This window comes from Musca vetustissima, unplaced genomic scaffold (genome assembly GCF_032173495.1).
Source record: "Musca vetustissima isolate MV318-11 ecotype Yass unplaced genomic scaffold, APGP_CSIRO_Mvet_v1 utg1965, whole genome shotgun sequence".
Taxonomy (NCBI): Eukaryota; Metazoa; Arthropoda; class Insecta; order Diptera; family Muscidae; genus Musca; species Musca vetustissima.
The window spans coordinates 134,653-152,395 of record NW_026880781.1 but is presented as its reverse complement, the minus strand read 5'-3'; the positions used below and the strand labels follow the sequence as shown (position 1 = coordinate 152,395).

The 17,743-nt window shown below is 37.1% G+C and overlaps 3 protein-coding genes across 3 annotated transcripts; 2 read left to right on the top strand and 1 right to left on the bottom strand.

The window, feature by feature from the left end:
- The first annotated feature begins 6,006 nt into the window (after nucleotides 1–6,006).
- Nucleotides 6,007–6,670, top strand: LOC133326609 (uncharacterized). The gene is made up of 3 exons (XM_061535240.1): nucleotides 6,007–6,066; nucleotides 6,138–6,452; nucleotides 6,521–6,670. The coding sequence occupies exons 1-3, from the start codon at nucleotides 6,007–6,009 to the stop codon at nucleotides 6,668–6,670; spliced, it is 525 nt and encodes a 174-aa protein (XP_061391224.1).
- Nucleotides 6,671–9,028: 2,358 nt separating this feature from the next.
- Nucleotides 9,029–9,699, top strand: LOC133326608 (uncharacterized). Its single transcript, XM_061535239.1, has 3 exons — nucleotides 9,029–9,097; nucleotides 9,161–9,478; nucleotides 9,550–9,699. The coding sequence occupies exons 1-3, from the start codon at nucleotides 9,029–9,031 to the stop codon at nucleotides 9,697–9,699; spliced, it is 537 nt and encodes a 178-aa protein (XP_061391223.1).
- Nucleotides 9,700–9,827: 128 nt separating this feature from the next.
- Nucleotides 9,828–12,549, bottom strand: LOC133326617 (bifunctional purine biosynthesis protein ATIC). Its single transcript, XM_061535247.1, has 4 exons — nucleotides 12,531–12,549; nucleotides 11,383–12,455; nucleotides 10,022–10,582; nucleotides 9,828–9,950 (listed from the first exon to the last, which is right to left on the bottom strand). Exons 1-4 carry the CDS (start codon nucleotides 12,547–12,549, stop codon nucleotides 9,831–9,833), a joined length of 1,773 nt encoding a protein of 590 aa, XP_061391231.1. The 3' UTR covers nucleotides 9,828–9,830.
- Between the last annotated feature and the right edge of the window lie 5,194 nt (nucleotides 12,550–17,743).

Here is a 17,743-nt window from a genome sequence, read left to right as displayed (position 1 = left end):
TCAAACAACCTAAGAGCTGCCTTATCTGATTGCGCAAGTACCCATGCTTCAGATCCATATAACAGCACGGATAGTATCAGCGTCTTGTAAAGTGTGAGGTGGCCTTGTTTCTAAACTGCTTACTTCTCCGAATTTCAAAACAGATGTCATTAGTTTTATTTATTGCGGTACGAAGGTATATAAAATCTTTAACTACCTCGAAGCTGTAGTTCTCAAGTTCCACAGTTGGTCCGAGTCTACTGGATGTCTTGCGCGTTGATACCACCAGCTTGGTCTTCTCGCCATTTACTGTCAGACCCACTTCGGCAAACTCCTTCTCAATTTGTTCAAAGGTGGCTGTTACCGCTCACAATGTTCGACCCATTATATCGATGTCATCGGCGTAGGACAGTAACATGTGTTGTTTGGTATACAGAGTTCCATTTCTGTTCACCTTTGCGTCTCTTTTGACCTTTTCCAGCAGGATGATAAAAATATCACAAGACAAACTACCACATTGTCTGAATCCTTGTTTGGTATTGAAGGGCTCCGATAGGTTCTTTCCGACTTTAATTGCTGACCTTGTGCCACTTAAAGTTATTATGCATAGCCGTATTAATTTTGAAGGAATGCCGAACGTCGAATGCGGCTTTATAGTCGACGAATTGGTGGAATGTGTCGATGTGTTTTTCGTATCGTTTTTCCAGGATTTGGCGCAGAGTGAAAATCAGGTCAATGGTGGATTTGCCAGGTCTGAAGCCGCATTGGTATGGTCCAATAATGTCATTGACCATTGGCTTCAGTCGTTTACACAGCACACTGGATAGCACTTTAGATGTATCGCTTTTCCAGGATTTGACGCAGAGTAAAAATCTGGTCAATGGTGGATTTGCCAGGTCTGAAGCCGCATTGGTATGGTCCAATAATGTCATTGACCATTGACTTCAGTCGTTAACACAGCACGCTGGATAGCACTTTATATGCGATAGCAGGAAGACTAATTCCTCTATAGTTGGCACATATCGCCTTGTCTCCTTTTTTGTGAACGGGACATAGGATGCTGAGGTTCCAATCATTGGGCATGCATTCCTTTAACCAAATTGTTCTAATTAGCTGGTGCATGCTCCTGACCAGAATCTGACCAACAGTCTTGAATAGTTCGGCTGGTAACCCATCGGCTCCTGCTGCTTTATTGTTCTTGAGCCGATTAATTGTTTTTATGACCTCATATTGGTTAGGTGGTATACAATCTATACCGTCATCTCTTATTGGTTCTTCATACCAGAAGTTTTTCAAACTGCTTGAGCGAACTAGGCCCCTGCTACCTGTTGTGTTTGCAGCTTTTCGATTTGATTTCCCCTTTGCTTGATCAGGAGAAATCCAGGTGCTTGAATCTGGTGCTGATAACTACCATGTTTTTTGCTGCCGCGAAGTCAATCAGCAAAAATTCAGCCTCCATGTGTCTTCATGGATGCTGAATTTTCCGACGGTGGGGCCAAACATATTTTCCCTTCCGATTTTTGCATTAAAATCACCTAGCAGAAGTTTATTGTCATGGCGAGGACAGCAGTCATATGCAGTTTCTAGGCGCTCGTAAAAATGTCGTTGGTCTGTTCATCTTTGTCTTCTGACGGAGCATGGGCGCAAATAAGACTGATGTACAAGAATTTCGCTTTTATACGGATTATAGCAATTCGCTCATCTACTCGAGTGAATCTGGAGACGAGGTATTTTATTATCCTATTAACCATAAATCCGCAGACAAATTCATTTATCGTTTCATGACAGCTATAATACAGTCTGATTCGTCTGATTAACTTACGCCTGTCCATTTCCTGTAGGGCAATAATATCGTTTTTGTACTTCTTGAGTACATCCGCCAAAGCGAAAACTTCGTCTATTCTGTTCAACGTGCGGACAAGTGCAGATTCGCAGATCGTGTTCCTTTTCTTTTTCTTGCCTTTTCCTAGTAGGTTGGGTTTTCCGAGTGTGCGCAACTAGCCCGACGCCTCAACCCATTTTTTATAGTTCTTATGGGTGAACTCGCGGCAATCTATCTCAATCTCAATTCGTTTAGATGTTAGAGTGATTACAACAGACAGACGGACATGGATAAATCCACATCGAATTTTACGCTGATCAATATATATATATATATAGGTCGGAAATGATTATTTCGATGAGTTACAAATGGGAAAAATACCAACGATTTGTGTCACAGTTTAATACATATTCGAATTTTCATTACTAGGCCAGATAAGGTAAGTGGTAAAGATATAGCAGTGGATATATAATATTATCGTTCTATTGCAGTACCGTGAACAATAATAACGTTTTAAGCCTATAATTAGGGTTTCCAAACATATATATGGAGCAATTATTATACCCTCCACCATAGTATGGAGGGTATATTAGTTTTGTTTTTCCGTTTGTAACGCATCGAAATAATCATTTCCGACCCTATAAAGTATATATATTCTTGATCAGCGTAAAATTCAATGACGATCTAAGCAAGTCCGTCTGTTGTAATCACTCTAGCGTCTAAACGAATTGAGATAGATCGCCAAAATTTTGCATAGAGTCGTCTTTTATCTACAGGCAGGTCAAGTTCGAAGATGGGATATATCGGTCCACGTTTAGGCATAGCTCCCATATAAGGGTACCCCCCAATTTTCGGTATTTTGAAGTTCTTGAGTGCGTTTTTCAACCGAATTCGCTGAAATTTGGTATATTGAGTTGCTATTGGGTACCCAATTTCTCCACAAAAAATTATAAATATAGGTAAATTTTTTCTGGTAGCCCCCATATAAGGGTACCCCTAATTTTCAGTATTTTGGGGGCTTTGATCGCAGTTTTCAACCGAATTGGCTGTAATTAAATACTTTGAGTTCTTATTGGGTAGCAAATCTCTCCACCAAAAATTATAAAGATAGGTTAATTTTTTCTGGTAGCCCCATATATAAGGGTACCCCCCAAATGTCGGTATTTTGTGGTTCTTGAGCGCGTTTTTCAGCCGAATTCGCTGAAATTTGGTAAATTTAGTTCTTATTGGGTGCCAAATATCTCCACCAAAAATTATAAATATAGGTCCAATTTTTCTGGTAGCCCCCATATAAGGGTACCCCCAAATTTCGCTATTTTGAGGTTCTTGAGCACGTTTTTCAACCGAATTCGCTGAAATTTGTTATTTTGTAGTCGTATATGGTAACAAATTTCCCTACAAAAAATTATTAATATGCACCCCCTTTTTGGGGTAGTCCCCATATAATCCCCTTTTTATATTAAACCAGTGAGCGGAGCATACCCTACACAACTACCACGAACTCTAACTTTCTGAGGATGTTTATTCCGAGTCTGAGTAATATTTCGAGATATTTGCCCCCTCTTGTCCGATTAGAGGTCAAAAACACCTCTTCCTTACTTTTTTCGAATATTCAGTACAGTCCTTATAATTACTTGTCCAGATTACATTCACGGTGGGTTGTGTTGTGATTTGGATTATACTCTACTCGAAAACACACAAAAATTATGTTTTCGGTCCATTTCATCCCAAAATTTTAATCTGATCATCACCGAAAATTGTAGGCGTTGTTCTTGACCATAACTGGAACTTAATGAAAAATTTCAAAGTCATCAGCGCGATATTTCTCCCTCTAATGTGGTAATGGGTTACTAAAAAATATCTGAATACGTAAGCACCTGTAAATATTTGACTGTAACTCCCACATCTGAGTAGATACATCACTATATTTGGTATCAATTTAAAGGCCAACCACTCCTCTTTGATATGCTATGAACTCAACATCCTCCAGGAGTAAATATATATGCCATAGAATACAAATTTTGTCATTTTTCACACAAAAGTCAGGGTCCATTTGACCCGCTAAATATTGCTGATCTTTATCAAAACATGTTATTTTGTCCCCTTCTTCATGCAAAAATTCGCGGTGTTTGGGCCATAATTGCGGCCTCTGGAGCGACCAACCGACAAAAATAATGTTTTTGGTCCATTTCATCCTCTAAATATTAACCGAAAAAACAATTCTTCATTAATATCCTACATGCAAAATTTCCCATAACTGTGGCCTGTATCGTGTTTACAAATTATAATGGACAGACGGACGGACGGACGGACGGACCCACATGTCTAGATCGACTCAGCTAGTCGAGATATGACGATCGGTATACTTAAAGGTATTTCGCGGCGTTACAAACATTTGGGGCTGCACAAAGCTATAATACCCTGACAACATAGTTGTGTAGGGTATAAATAGTTATGGAATTTGTTCCGCGTTTTGGGTTTGGTTTTAAGACTCTGTTGTAATCATATCACCTGCGGAGGATATCGAGATAAAAAACTAGAACGTAAGGTTCGATAATGAACTATATATGAACTATAACCCGTATTTAGACCTAGCCCCTGTGTGGGGGGTACCAGAAGGAGTGGATGAAATCAAAATTTTCTGAAATCAATTTGGTCAAAAGAAACATGGGGTCTAAAACCTTTTTAACCGTGTCAAAGTGTATACACCCTCATTATCCATAAATCTGAGGGTATAATTGTCCATTAAAAATTTATGAAATTTGTTTTATAGTTTACATTGTGGTTTACATAACCGGGTTGTGGAAATGTCGATATAGGTCCACTTTTTGGTATTATACCTATATTTTCATTTCAAGTTCCTGTTAGTATATCTATGGTGGAGGGTATCCAAAGTTCGGCCCGGCCGAACTTAACGCTTTTTCACTTGTTTATATTAAAATAGTTAGCTAATTTGTTCCGTGTTGGGGTTATCCCCATATAGCTGTATTCCACCATCGAATGGGGGATATTCTGTAGACGAAATTTTCAGTTCATACCCTGCATGGTATGGAATTCTAAAACGATATAGTCGATTTAGCCTTATGTTGTAATAATTTTTCTATCGGAGGATCTCGACATAAAAACTGGAACGAGAGGTTTGGGAATGAACTATATCGACCCGCATTTAGGCCCAGGTCCTATATAAAACACCCTACATATTTAATATTTAGCGTGATGCACGGTATTGGGATTCAAAGCTAAATTATTAGCTTGGAACTTGAGCTATATCGGCCCTTAATTAGGCATAACTCTTAAGGGTCCCATACACTATACATCATGTCGTACAGCATTTATAATAGTATGTGTTATTTTTTGAAAGTTTATTTATGTATGTGTGACACACACAATGCATGAAGAAAATCAAAATAGTTTTGATTTTGAAAATGAACCCCTATCAATCTGGTGAATAATATTCATTTTGAAAGTTGTCAGTAAATAATTTTGTGTACAAAAATAATAAAATTGTGACGGAATAAAAAACAACTGAATTTACGACTCAAAATGCAATTTTTGGGACAAAAATCGATTTTTTGGAATAGTGATTGAAGAGTTTGCCATACACTAGTCAATCTCACATATACAAAAAGGGGTTCATCGGCATGACGGCATGATTTATAGTGTATGGGGCCCTTTACATAATGAAAACACCAAGTATACGCTAATTCCTACACAATGTTGTCAATATTGGTCCCGTTTTAGTACGCCTCATATAAATTTGCCCTCTAAATTGAAGTATTTTCAGGATTTTATACATCAACATTTTGGGGTTCTGAGATTTTAGGGAAAATTCCATTGAAATTGCTGATCATTTGGTTTACAACAATCGATTGGTAAGTTCCCTATATTTTCATTTCAAAAAATGTTCAGTATTTCTATGGTGGAGGTTATCCAAAGTTCGGCCCGGCCGAACTTAACGCTTTTTCACTTGTTTTTTATTTATTTTTTTTCAAAAATGGTTGTAGATTTGAAATAATATTTCGCATTAAATTGCTGCTATTAATGGCAATTATTGCGCATTTAAATTAAACTAACTTAATTATAGGAATTTTTGGTTTGAGGAACTAATTACATTATATTTTAAAAATTGGCAGAATTCGATATTTTTATTGGTTTAGAATTTTAAAAATTTGCACTTTGCGTTGGATGGTGCAATTGTTAGGACAATGGCGGTTAAATTACTGCTAATAGGTCTCTGTATTTTACCAATAGTTGTTGATGCTAAGGTAAGTATTTTTTATCGAAATTTGATCCTATTTTTGATAAATTGGATGAAAAAATATTTTTTTCTCTCCAGCGCGATTACGTTATTGACATTGAGCATATAACACCGGTTGTCAATGATGTACCATTTGTAAAATCCCTAAACTTCTCATTGACCAATAAAAAGGCGGCCAATATGGATTTGATTTTTAATCGAAATATTACCAAATGGGGATTTAGAGCATCGGTGCATATGTTAACCAAGGGTAAACGTCGTATTAATCTATTCCAGGTGGATTTTGAGGGTTGTGATGCTCTGAAAGATTCGGCACCAAATAAATTTTTGGCCGTGTTTAAAAAGGAATTACTTCGTTCCTCCAATATTCCAAAGAAATGCCCATTCATAGAGGTGAGGATTACAACTGGCACAAAGAATTCCATATTTTTTGTATTTATTTTTTTTTTTTTTTTTTGTAGAATGTCCTGTATGTAGCTCGAAACTATACTGTGGATGAGGATGCCTTCCCCGCCATGTTACCCGATACAGCTTGGCAATTTCAATTAAACATAAATATGAATAATTTAAATACGGGTATTATTATAATTTCCGGTCGTGTTCATAGATAGTGATTTAACATAAAAATATGTAATATTGAAATATATAAACAAATATATACTGAGTGTAGTCAAAATTGTTGATTTTATTTGTCTTAATACAAACTTTTTATATCCTACGCCTTATGGCTTGAGAAAAATGGAAATGTGCCTCAGCGATATATGAGTACAAATGTCGGTGTGTTATTTCCGTTTTGTTAGTTTGGCTTAATGACGTTATCCTATACATTCGGAAAGTTCAATATTTCACTCCACAGAACTTCAAGATGTATATCAATTTGAATGGAAAGGAATAGCTACCATGACAGAACCCAAAGAGAAATTCTACATTAATAGTTCCGTTCCAGCAGCAGCACCGAAATCTGTTGCTCTTTAACTTCCACATCGGCTCCTTCAAATGACATCAAAGTCACTTCATATGTATAGGAATGCATCAACTTTACCACTAGAGTTAACGAAGAGCAACCACCTTCATTTAATCTACGCTTTGGCTCGGTTACGAGACTACAGCGAACGCGTTATTTGTCTAACATTAACATCCTATTGGAAGGTAATAACCGTATGGTACTAGGAGATTTCATTGTCCACCATGAGTTGTGGCATTCCGTCCTAGGTAATGAACAGATGGGAACATGGCTGGAAGAGCAAATTTATAGCTGCATGTTCTGCACAGTAAATGATGACACCTCCACCAGAACTGAGAGTGTCATAGTTCGCCAGACATAACCATTGTGTCACGCGGTATGATAAATGACGTAAACTGACCTTTGCCTCATACCACCTCCCCATTGTAGTCTCCATCAGCAGACCGCCCGATTTCATCGCCTCTGAACGCCGCACTTTCCAGGAAAACCAACTGGCAATGTTTCCGAGAGTTTCCCAACCTGCGATTAAGAGAACTTTCCATTCCTTCTGATGAACGGGTAGCAGAAAGGTAATTCCGGGACATCATTGCACCTGTCGGTCGAATACCCGAGATGATGCCAAATTTGCCAGCAGAGGCAGTTGGTTTAGCAAATGAGGGCGATGAACTACGTCGATCTAAACCATCAGATCCCAGGGTCAGGTAATACACATTTAAGGTCAGCAAATTATTCGCGGAGCATAAACGTAACAAATGGTTGGAGCATCTGAAGAGTTGCAACATTGGAACCGGTATGAGTGAACTGTGAACAACGATTAAGTCGCTTTCGAACCCTGGCAAGACGGATGACGGAACTCTAACTGATTTAATGAAATACACAAGGTATTTTAACCGACGGTTTATCGATCATCCCGATGGCGAAGTGAAGAGTACAACGTCGTATAAGATCTCTTCCCGCCGATGAGGTATAACCTCCTCTCTAAACATAACCATTGTGTCACCTGGACTGATCAATGACGCCAACTGACAGCCCATTATTTCTTTTGCCTCAGACCATCTCCACACAATCGTCTCCTTCAGCAAACCGCCCGATTTCATCGCCTCTGAACGCCGAACTTTCCCTAATCATAGGAAAATCTACTGGCAAGAACTCCGAAATTTCCATTCCTTCTGATGAACGGATAGCAGAAACTAAATTCCGGGACATCATTGCACCTGTAGCCGCTAGATTTATACCTGCTGGTCGAATACCCGAGATAAGACCTAATTTCTCAGTAGAGGCAGTTGGTCAAGCAAATGAGATTGATGAGCTTCGTTGATCTAATACAGAAGATCCCTGGGAATTCACGTTGGAGGTCAGCAAATTAATCGGAATCGGATTGAGTAAACTGTGGGCGATTAAATCGCCCACCCTGGTTAGAAGTATGAATGGGCCTCAGTCACTTAACGAGGAAACTGTGACTGATTCAATGCGCAAGTTATTTTAACGCATTTACATTAAATCGGAAGAAAATATATATGGGAGCTATATTTAAATCTGAACCGATATGGTTCGTCCTTGGGCCAAATAAATGAGCTGTGCCAAATTTCATCCAAATCGGATTATAAATACGACCTGTACTTTGTTTACAATTTAACATGGACAGACAGACGGACATGCATAAATCTACTCAGAAAGTGATTCTATGCATATTCTCAAAAGAAACCATGGGTCTATCTCGATTCCTTTTGCCTGTTACAAACATATGCCCAAAGACATAATACCCTGTACCAAAGTGTGGTAAAGGCTATAATAATACATTGAACATAACATACATTCCAACATAATTATTATTCATAGCATTGCCCTACCAATTACTAATTGCTGGGCTATTTCGTTAATTTGACTAATTATTTGTAATTTGTGTCAAATTATTACAGTAGAGCATAAAATCGGTTATTGTAAAATTGAAGCTTCTTCTTTCACAGTTACCACAATTTGTTAAACAGTTGTCTAGTGTTCAACAATGTTCGGCAATTCGTTACATCTAATTATAATAGTGATTTTCACAATATTCACTACTGTAAAGTCCAAGGTATGTATGATAGATAGCATAAATACTCAAATATAATGTAAAAAATCCTAAATATATTTATAGCGTGATTATAGTTTAGAAATTCAAAATATTACACCAATCGTTACGGATATACCCTTTGTGAAATCATTAAATTTTTCCCTAACAAATGAAAAAGCTGCCAATATGGATCTAATCGTAAATCGTAACATTACCAAGTGGCCTATCAAATTAGCCATGTATATGTTAAGTAAGAATAAAAAACATCGCTTTACATTGTTGGAAACCACATTCGATGTGTGTCAATCATTTGAAGACAGACGTTGGAATAATTTTGTTGGCGTATTCTTTAATGAATTATTTGACAAATCGAATTTACCGCGTAAATGTCCGTTTGTTGAGGTATGTGGGTATTTAATTTTTTCTATATTTTTCAGGAAATAATGGGGAAAATGGGTTAAATTTCTTTACAGAATGTCCTTTATTCGGTACGAAATTATACTGTCGACGATGATTGTTATCCACCCATATTACCAGATGCCTCATGGAAGTTCATTTTAAATCTTAATAATGCTGATGCCAAAACAGGTGTGATTACGATTTCTGGTCGTGTTAAAAAGTGATATCTAAAATATCCAAATTATTTTTGATTATAATATATTTTCAATATATATTTTATGTTTTTTATGTGAACAAAACATTTTACTTTTTTGTGTAAATCTTATAACTAAATTAAAAAAAATAACTTGTTGCATTAATGATGGAACAAACGTAAATTGGTGTGGGCCATAATAATGCCATGTTCATCACAAGCAGCAATAACACCAGCATCATTGGTGGATCCAGCGGGACTGGCAATGTACGAAACACCACTCTGTAATAACAAAACAAATTGGAAACATAAACAAATTCTACACACAATACAAATAACGTAACAAAACCTACCAATCGTGCACGATCAATATTATCACGGAATGGGAAGAATGCATCCGAACCCAAGGCAACACCATTCAATTGTTTAAGCCAATCAAGTTTCTCCTGTTCGGTTAATTGTTGTGGCACCTCTTCAAACATGGCCTCAAATTGTGCAAATGGCATATCCTTGCCCACGGTACCATTAACATAATTATCAATGGCATTTGAGATTTCAGCCCGCTTAACACCAGCCTTAAATTTCATACCAGCAACGCGGGGATGTTGTCTGAGCCACCAATTATCGGCCTTTTCACCAGCCAATCGGGTACAATGAATACGTGATTGTTGTCCAGCGCCAATACCAATAACCTGACCATCACGAGCATAACATACCGAATTGGATTGTGTGAATTTCAGGGCAATTGTTGCAACAATTAAATCACGGACAGCCGATTCGGGTAATTGTTTTTGTTTTGTAACAACATTTGTGAAAAGGGTGGGATCAATGACAGCATCATTGCGTTTCTGCTCCAAAGTTAAACCGAAAATTGTTTTACGTTCCAAGGCGGAGGGTTCATAGTTGGGATCCATCTAGGGGAAATGATTAAGATTTTGTTTATCAATATCAAGGAGTGGATTTTTTTTAAATGTTTTTTTATCAATTATTAAGGATTTTTTATATTAAAAATATTTTTTCGTCGACTATCAAAGGGGAGGATTTTTTTTTTAAATATTTATTTTATCTTAAAGACTTGTGAAGACTTGTATACCCTTCACCACACTGCGGTACAGGGTATTATGTCTTTGTGCATATGTTTGTAACAGGCAAAAGGTTCCCGGTTCCTTGTGAGAATATGCATAGAATCACTTTATAAGTCGATGTATGCATGTCCGTCCGTCTATCTGTCCATGTTAAATTGTAATCAAAGTACAGGTCGCATTTATGAATAGGATGAAAGTTGGCATAGGTCACTTATTTGGCCCAAGGACAAACCCTATTGGGGAAAATCGGTTCAGATTTAGATATTGCTCCCATATATAGTTTCGTCCGATTTAAGGTAAATGGTGTACCAAAGTCCCTTAATATCATTCGATTTGCACGAAATTTGGCATAGCGTACTGAATTGAGTCTAGAATGATGTGTGCGAAATGTCGTGATAATCGGTCCAGATTTAGATATAGCTCCCGTATATATTTTCGTCCGATTTTTTGTAAATGGTGCACCAATGTCCCTATATATCATTCGATTTGAACGAAATTTGTCATAGTGTACCGAATAGAGCCTAGAATTATGTGTGCAAAGTTTCTTGAAAATCGGTTCTGATTTAGATATAGCTCCCATATATATTTTCGTCCGATTAATTTTTCTCTCTATAACAACCTCCACTTACCTCCAAAATACAATAGGCACCATTCTTTTTCTTCTTCAAAATTTCCAATGCAGCCGGTTCATAGCCAGGTGCAATAATACCATCCGACACCTCACGTGAGATAATTTTTGCTGTCACAACATCACAGACATCTGATAATGCAACGAAATCACCAAATGATGACATGCGATCTGCACCTCTTGCACGGGCATAAGCTGTAGCCAATGGTGTCAACGAATCATATAAATCATCAACCATACACAATTTAGCCTGTTCCTTGGACAAAGGATTACCAACAGCAGCACCAGCGGGAGAGACATGTTTGAAACTTGTTGCAGCGGGCAGACCCAATGCCTTTTTCAATTCTCTAACCAATTGCCAACCATTTAGGGCATCACAGAGATTAATAAAACCCGGGGATGCGTTAACCACACGCAATGGCAACTTTTCCAATTGGGTAAATATTTGAGCAGGCTTCTGGTGGGGATTCATGCCATAACGCAAATTCAATTGCGATACACCACTTGAATATTGTTTACGGAAATAATCGGAAATGGCATCATCATAGGTTGCGGTATGGGTGAAGGCTTTAAGGGCCAACAATTTACGTGTCTCCAATGTGGTATCACCGTGTTGTTGAATCTCCTGCAAAACCTTGGCATAATCGGAAGCTTCACAGATGACAGTAACACGTTCGTGATTTTTGGCAGCAGCTCTAAGCAATGTCACACCACCGATATCGATATTTTCGACAGCATCAGCCACAGTGACATCGGGTTTGGACACGGTATTGACAAAAGGATACAGATTGCAGACCACCAAATTGATGTAGTCGAAATTTTGTTTTTGCATATCAGCCTGATCGGAGGGTGTAAGACGGGCCAAGATACCACCATGCACAGCAGGGTGTAGAGTCTTGACGCGACCGCCTAACATTTCAGGGGCACCGGTAATGTCGGAGACATCCTTGACGGTCAAACCGGCATTACGTAAAGCTGTTGCAGTACCACCACTGGCAACCAATTGGAAACCCAAGGCCGACAGACTCTTGCCCAAGTCAATAAGACCGGTTTTGTCCGAAACACTAAGGAGAGCTGTAATAAAAATAAATTCGAAAATAAATTAATTACAATTTTATGCAAACTCCTCCAAATCATCAACACACTTACCAAAACGTTTAGTGGCCATTTTTTTGTTCTTGATGTTCTGCTTTGCTGTTAAGGCGTTGAGCTGTGTTCTGCGTGTGACTTACAGAAGTGTACTGAAAAATAAAAACGTGTAAAAAATCTCATTTAGCTTTAAAATATTTTTCGAAAATTGCATTCTTTTAATCTACATTCTACTTGACCCTAGCCTAGCAGCAGTGATAAGATTTATTTTTGTTTTTGTCTATCGTCTTCGGTATAGGGTATTACTCTTATTGCAAATTTGTTAACATATTTGACCTTTTCGCTTGCCCCCTGCAAGCACTTATCAGCGCGCCGGTTCTTTATTATTATTTTCCATCTCAATATTGATAATTTGTCCGCAGTAAAAATTCAGTGTTACTAGGTCCTGTTTTACGTCACTTTCTCATAGTTTACGATTAACTGAAATTATAGTTGCCTAGCTAAATAAATACATTGTAGAATAAAAGACTACCCAAAAAATTGGACCAATATTGTTCATTTTTGGCGGGAAGATTTGCCATCCAATTAGCACCAAATGTGCCAAATTACAGCGTGCACCATCACTTAGCTCGCTTTTATATGCCTTTTGAGGTGGAGCATCTTCATCCATTCTCACAAGATGACATAGCCAAAGTAGTCTCTGCAGCTCGGCCCATAGATCTTCCGGAGAATTTTTCTCTCAAACACTCCAAGAGTTGCCACATCTGGTTGCGCAAATACCCATGCTTCATATCCATACAACAGAAAGGGTAATATCAGCATCTTGTAGAGTGTGAGTTTGGTCTGGCGAGAGGTGGCCTTACTTTTGAGTTGCTTACTCAGACCATAGTAGCATCGAGGTATATAAAATAGTTCACTACCTCGAAGCTGTAGTTTTCATGTTGGTCCTTTACTACTGGACGTCTTGCGTGTTGATGCCATCAGCATGTTCTTTTCGCCATTTACTGCCAGTCCCACTTGGCAGACTCCTTCTCAATTCGTTCAAAGGTGGCTGTTACCGCTCACAATGTTCGACCCATTATATCGATGTCGTTGGCGTAGGCGAGTAACATATGCTGTTTGATGTACACGGTGCATTTTTGTTCACATTTGCATCTCGTATGACCTTTTCCAGCAGGATGTTGAACAGGTCACACGACAAACTGTCACCTTGTCTGAATCCTCGTTCGGTATTGAAGGGCTCCGAGAGGTCCTTTACTACTTTAAATGCTGACATTGTACCAGTTAAAGTTACCAGCAAAGCCGTATCAATTTTGCAGGAATGTCAAACGCAAACATGGCTTTAAACACCTCTGAACGGATAGGGCTATCAAATGCGCTTCATATACGACGATAGATGGAATGTGTCGATATGTTTTTCGTTAGTTTTTTTTTCTAGGATCTGGCGCAGATTGAAAATCTGTTCAATGGTGGAATTGCCAAGCCTGAAGCCGCATTGGTATGGTCCAATAATGTCATTGACCATTGGCTTCAATCGTTCACACAGCACCCTGGATTGCACTTTATATGTGATTTTTAGTAGAAAGATTTTGCACCCAACTGATAGGATTTTACCAATATATATATATATATATATATAGGAAGGAAGATTTGACAACCAATCAGTACCAAATATATCCTTCCGGTATGAAAAGACGGACGGCCGCACATGTGCAAATCGACACATAAAATTATATACCTTCGTAACATATTTGGGTAGGATATACAGTCGAAATTTATAACGACTGTATCGAAAAGTCTCTAGAAAAGTTCAGCCATTTATTATTTATCGTTGTCAACGACAAACATTTATAACAGCGAACAATTTCGCCAATACCTTGAGCGTCGATTTAAACGACTTCGACTGTAATAAATTTAGAAAAGTTCAACAATACAAAACAGTAAGGAAAGTTCAAAAGTCGGGCGGACCGACTAGATCGTACCCTTCACCACTTTGGATACATACAACAGAGAATTGGCATAGTATCTTTAGGATTCGGACTAAATTAAAAATGCGATCTACAAAGATATGTACCAATTTAAATCAACCCAAAAATATTTTATTCTGGAATATGTGCAAAATTTCATGATAATCGGGCAGATTTGTTGTATATGGCGTACCAGTTGCAAAACTATGTATGAGAGTCATATGTAAATCTATGCCGATTCGAATGAAATTCTACATATGCCATCCGGAATGCTGAAGCAAAATTTAATGAATTCCGACGAACATATATTGAAGCTATAACTAAATCCATACCGAATTAAAGAAACTAATTACACTTCATTGTAGACTCAAGCAGATATGCATTTCATTGCAATCGGAAAAACTTTGGGAATTATGTCCACCATTTAGACGAAATTGTATATGGAAACTATACCTAAATCCGAATAGATATCAACAACAATCACATTAATATGTCATCGTCTCAATCGGAACATTTACATAAATTCGGACAAAAGTATATATATAGACGTAATGTCTTTATATGAGCCAATCTGAAATGATTTCAACAAAACTTAACACACGTTATTCTAGACATAATTCAATACGTTATCCAAAAATACGCATCACATGTAGGGTGTTTGATGCTCCATTTACATAAAAACGGACGGAAAAAAAGGTAAGTGCACCAACAGTCTGCACTTTAAGAATTTTCGCTTTTTAAACGTTTTACCATTCCAAGTGCATCTTTTCCACGATATTATATTTAGGTTCATCTGTTTCGAAATTTTGTTTACTCCCCCCGATGGAATACAAATTTGTTTAATTAACTTGTATTAAGGGTCGTACCTAATTTATTGCGCTCCGTACGAAAATGCTCACCTTCTCACCTTTATAGGGTTTGTTAGACGTCCATATTACCCAAATACGCAAAGACTTTATTTGCATCTGTGCCAATTGAAAACGGCGAACATGGATGAAAACATTTTTTTAATTGATCGAAAAATGTTTCCATTTATAGAAACAAAAACATTTCAATAACTGGAATTCCATTTTCAAAAAACAAAAATTTTCAAAATACGCATTGTCAATGTTGAAAATTTTCAACTTTGTATTTTTATACACAATGCGTATTTGGGTAACATTCACTGAAATACATGTATTTAACTTTTGAGGTGAATAAATTCGTACGCATACACATGAATTTAGGTACGACCCTAAAGTAGATTAAATTAATAATTATGTAAAATAGTGCCTTTGTGCCAATAGTCGGCACTTTTTTCAAATTGTTTAAACAAAAGTTAAACAAAAATTATATATTTCATCGATTTTTCTGCTATTTGCAATAATAAATTATTGCTATGGGGCGTTTCCATCAGTGTCGTATTAAAACATTTATATAAAATAATTTTATATATTAAAATATTACAATTATAAAACATGGTGCCGACTTCGGGAACCTTTTATCCAATTGTCGGCATGGCTAAATAAGGCATTTCAGAGATTAAAAGAGTTCAAGATAAAAACCAAATCTTCCATTATGTAAAACCACTCAAAACTGATTTTTTATAAGTTAATCGTTATTTAGAGCTTTATTTAACATTTTTTTGCAATATTGAGCCAAAATGATCGAAAAGGTGCTTATTATTCACCCATATGCCGACTATAGGAAAATCTTAAAAATGTTTGTTCCTAAGGGCGGCATCGATAAGAATATAATAATTACCAATATTTTTTAATGATTTTAAATTCTAACGTATTCTACTCTATGTTCTTTACAATTACGAAGAAGATACTCGTTATAAATATATAATTTTAATATAGTTACAAGTCTTTTGAAATCGACATGATCACTAATTTTTTCTTAAGAAACATGAATTATCGCTAGTGTTGATAAACCTCATTGACCAAATGCCAAATTTTGACTGAAAAAATGTACTCAGCTCGATGAAATTTTACACAGAGATAGGTTGCAGTATTATTGAAGATTATTCAAGGTATTAATACCCTTCACCACACACTGTGGTACAGGGTATTATGTCTTTGTGCATATGTTTGTAACAGGCAAAAGGAAACGAGATAGACCCATGGTTCCTTTTGAGAATATGCATAGAATCACCTTTTAAGTCGATTTATGTATGTCCGTCCTTCTGTCTGTCCATGTATTTTTGTAAGCAATGTACAGGTCGCATTTATGATCCGAATTGGATGAAATTTGGTACAGCTCATTTGTTTGGCCCAAGGACGAACACTATTGAAATTGGGAAAAATCGGTTCAGATTTAGATATAGCTCCTATATATAGTTTCGTCCGATTTCATGTAAATTGTGCACCAAAGTCCCTATATATCTTTCGATTTGCACGAAATTTGGCATAACGTACTGAATTCAGCCTAGAGTGATGTCTGCCAAATTTCGTGAAAATCGGTCCAGATTAATTTATAGCTCCCATACATAGTTTCGTCCGATTTCATGTAAATGGTGCACCAAAGTCCCTATATATCTTTCGATTTGCACGAAATTTGACATAACGTACTGAATTGAGCCTAGAATGATGTCTGCCAAGTTTCGAGGAAATCGGTATGGATTTAGATATAGCTCCCATATATAGTTTCCTTCGATTTCATGTAAATGGTGCACCAAAGTCCCTATATATCTATCGATTTGCACGAAATTTGGCATAACGTACTGAATTGATGCTGGAATGATGTGTGCTGAGTTTCGTGAAAATCGATTCCGATTAGATATATAGATTTTCGTCCGATTTAATCTAAATAATGTACCAAGTTCTTATGTTGCATAGCGTTTTGAATTTAATCCAGAATGATGTGTGAAAGTCGGTTGAGATTTAGATACAGCGCCCTTATATTATAGATTGATGTTATGTAATTGACGCACCAAGGAACCAATATATGGCTGATAGGAGCAAAACGTACTGAAATTAGTATAACCTTACCTGTGATAAGTTTCGTTGAAATCGGTTCATATTTGGATATAGCATCCATATATAAGTAAATTGTGCATTAAACTCCTCATATTTGTTAGAATGACATCAAAGTTTGCACAACGTACAGAATTGAGCATAGAATAACGTAGTTGGGTTTTCTAGAAGTACAGACCTAGCCCAACGGATGACCTATTGAAATTTGTCTAAAGTCGATTTGCATACTTTTGTTCCATTGTAACAAAAGAATGACATGTTTATGGATAGATCTAAGTCGTTTCACATTTAGATAAATATCACATATTTTATTTCATACAATTTCATGATAATAGTCCTGTTTGTCCAT

Coding starts and splice junctions, on each gene's coding strand:
- LOC133326617 (XM_061535247.1), bottom strand. Junction 10,583..11,382: donor GTGCCTATTGTATTTTGGAG/GTAAGTGGAGGT, acceptor CATTTCCCCTAG/ATGGATCCCAACTATGAACC. Junction 9,951..10,021: donor ATATTGATCGTGCACGATTG/GTAGGTTTTGTT, acceptor TTGTTATTACAG/AGTGGTGTTTCGTACATTGC.
- LOC133326608 (XM_061535239.1), top strand. CDS start 9,029: ATGTTCGGCAATTCGTTACATCTAATTATAATAGTGATTTTCACAATA. Junction 9,098..9,160: donor TCACTACTGTAAAGTCCAAG/GTATGTATGATA, acceptor ATATATTTATAG/CGTGATTATAGTTTAGAAAT. Junction 9,479..9,549: donor GTAAATGTCCGTTTGTTGAG/GTATGTGGGTAT, acceptor ATTTCTTTACAG/AATGTCCTTTATTCGGTACG.
- LOC133326609 (XM_061535240.1), top strand. CDS start 6,007: ATGGCGGTTAAATTACTGCTAATAGGTCTCTGTATTTTACCAATAGTT. Junction 6,067..6,137: donor CAATAGTTGTTGATGCTAAG/GTAAGTATTTTT, acceptor TTTTCTCTCCAG/CGCGATTACGTTATTGACAT. Junction 6,453..6,520: donor AGAAATGCCCATTCATAGAG/GTGAGGATTACA, acceptor TTTTTTTTGTAG/AATGTCCTGTATGTAGCTCG.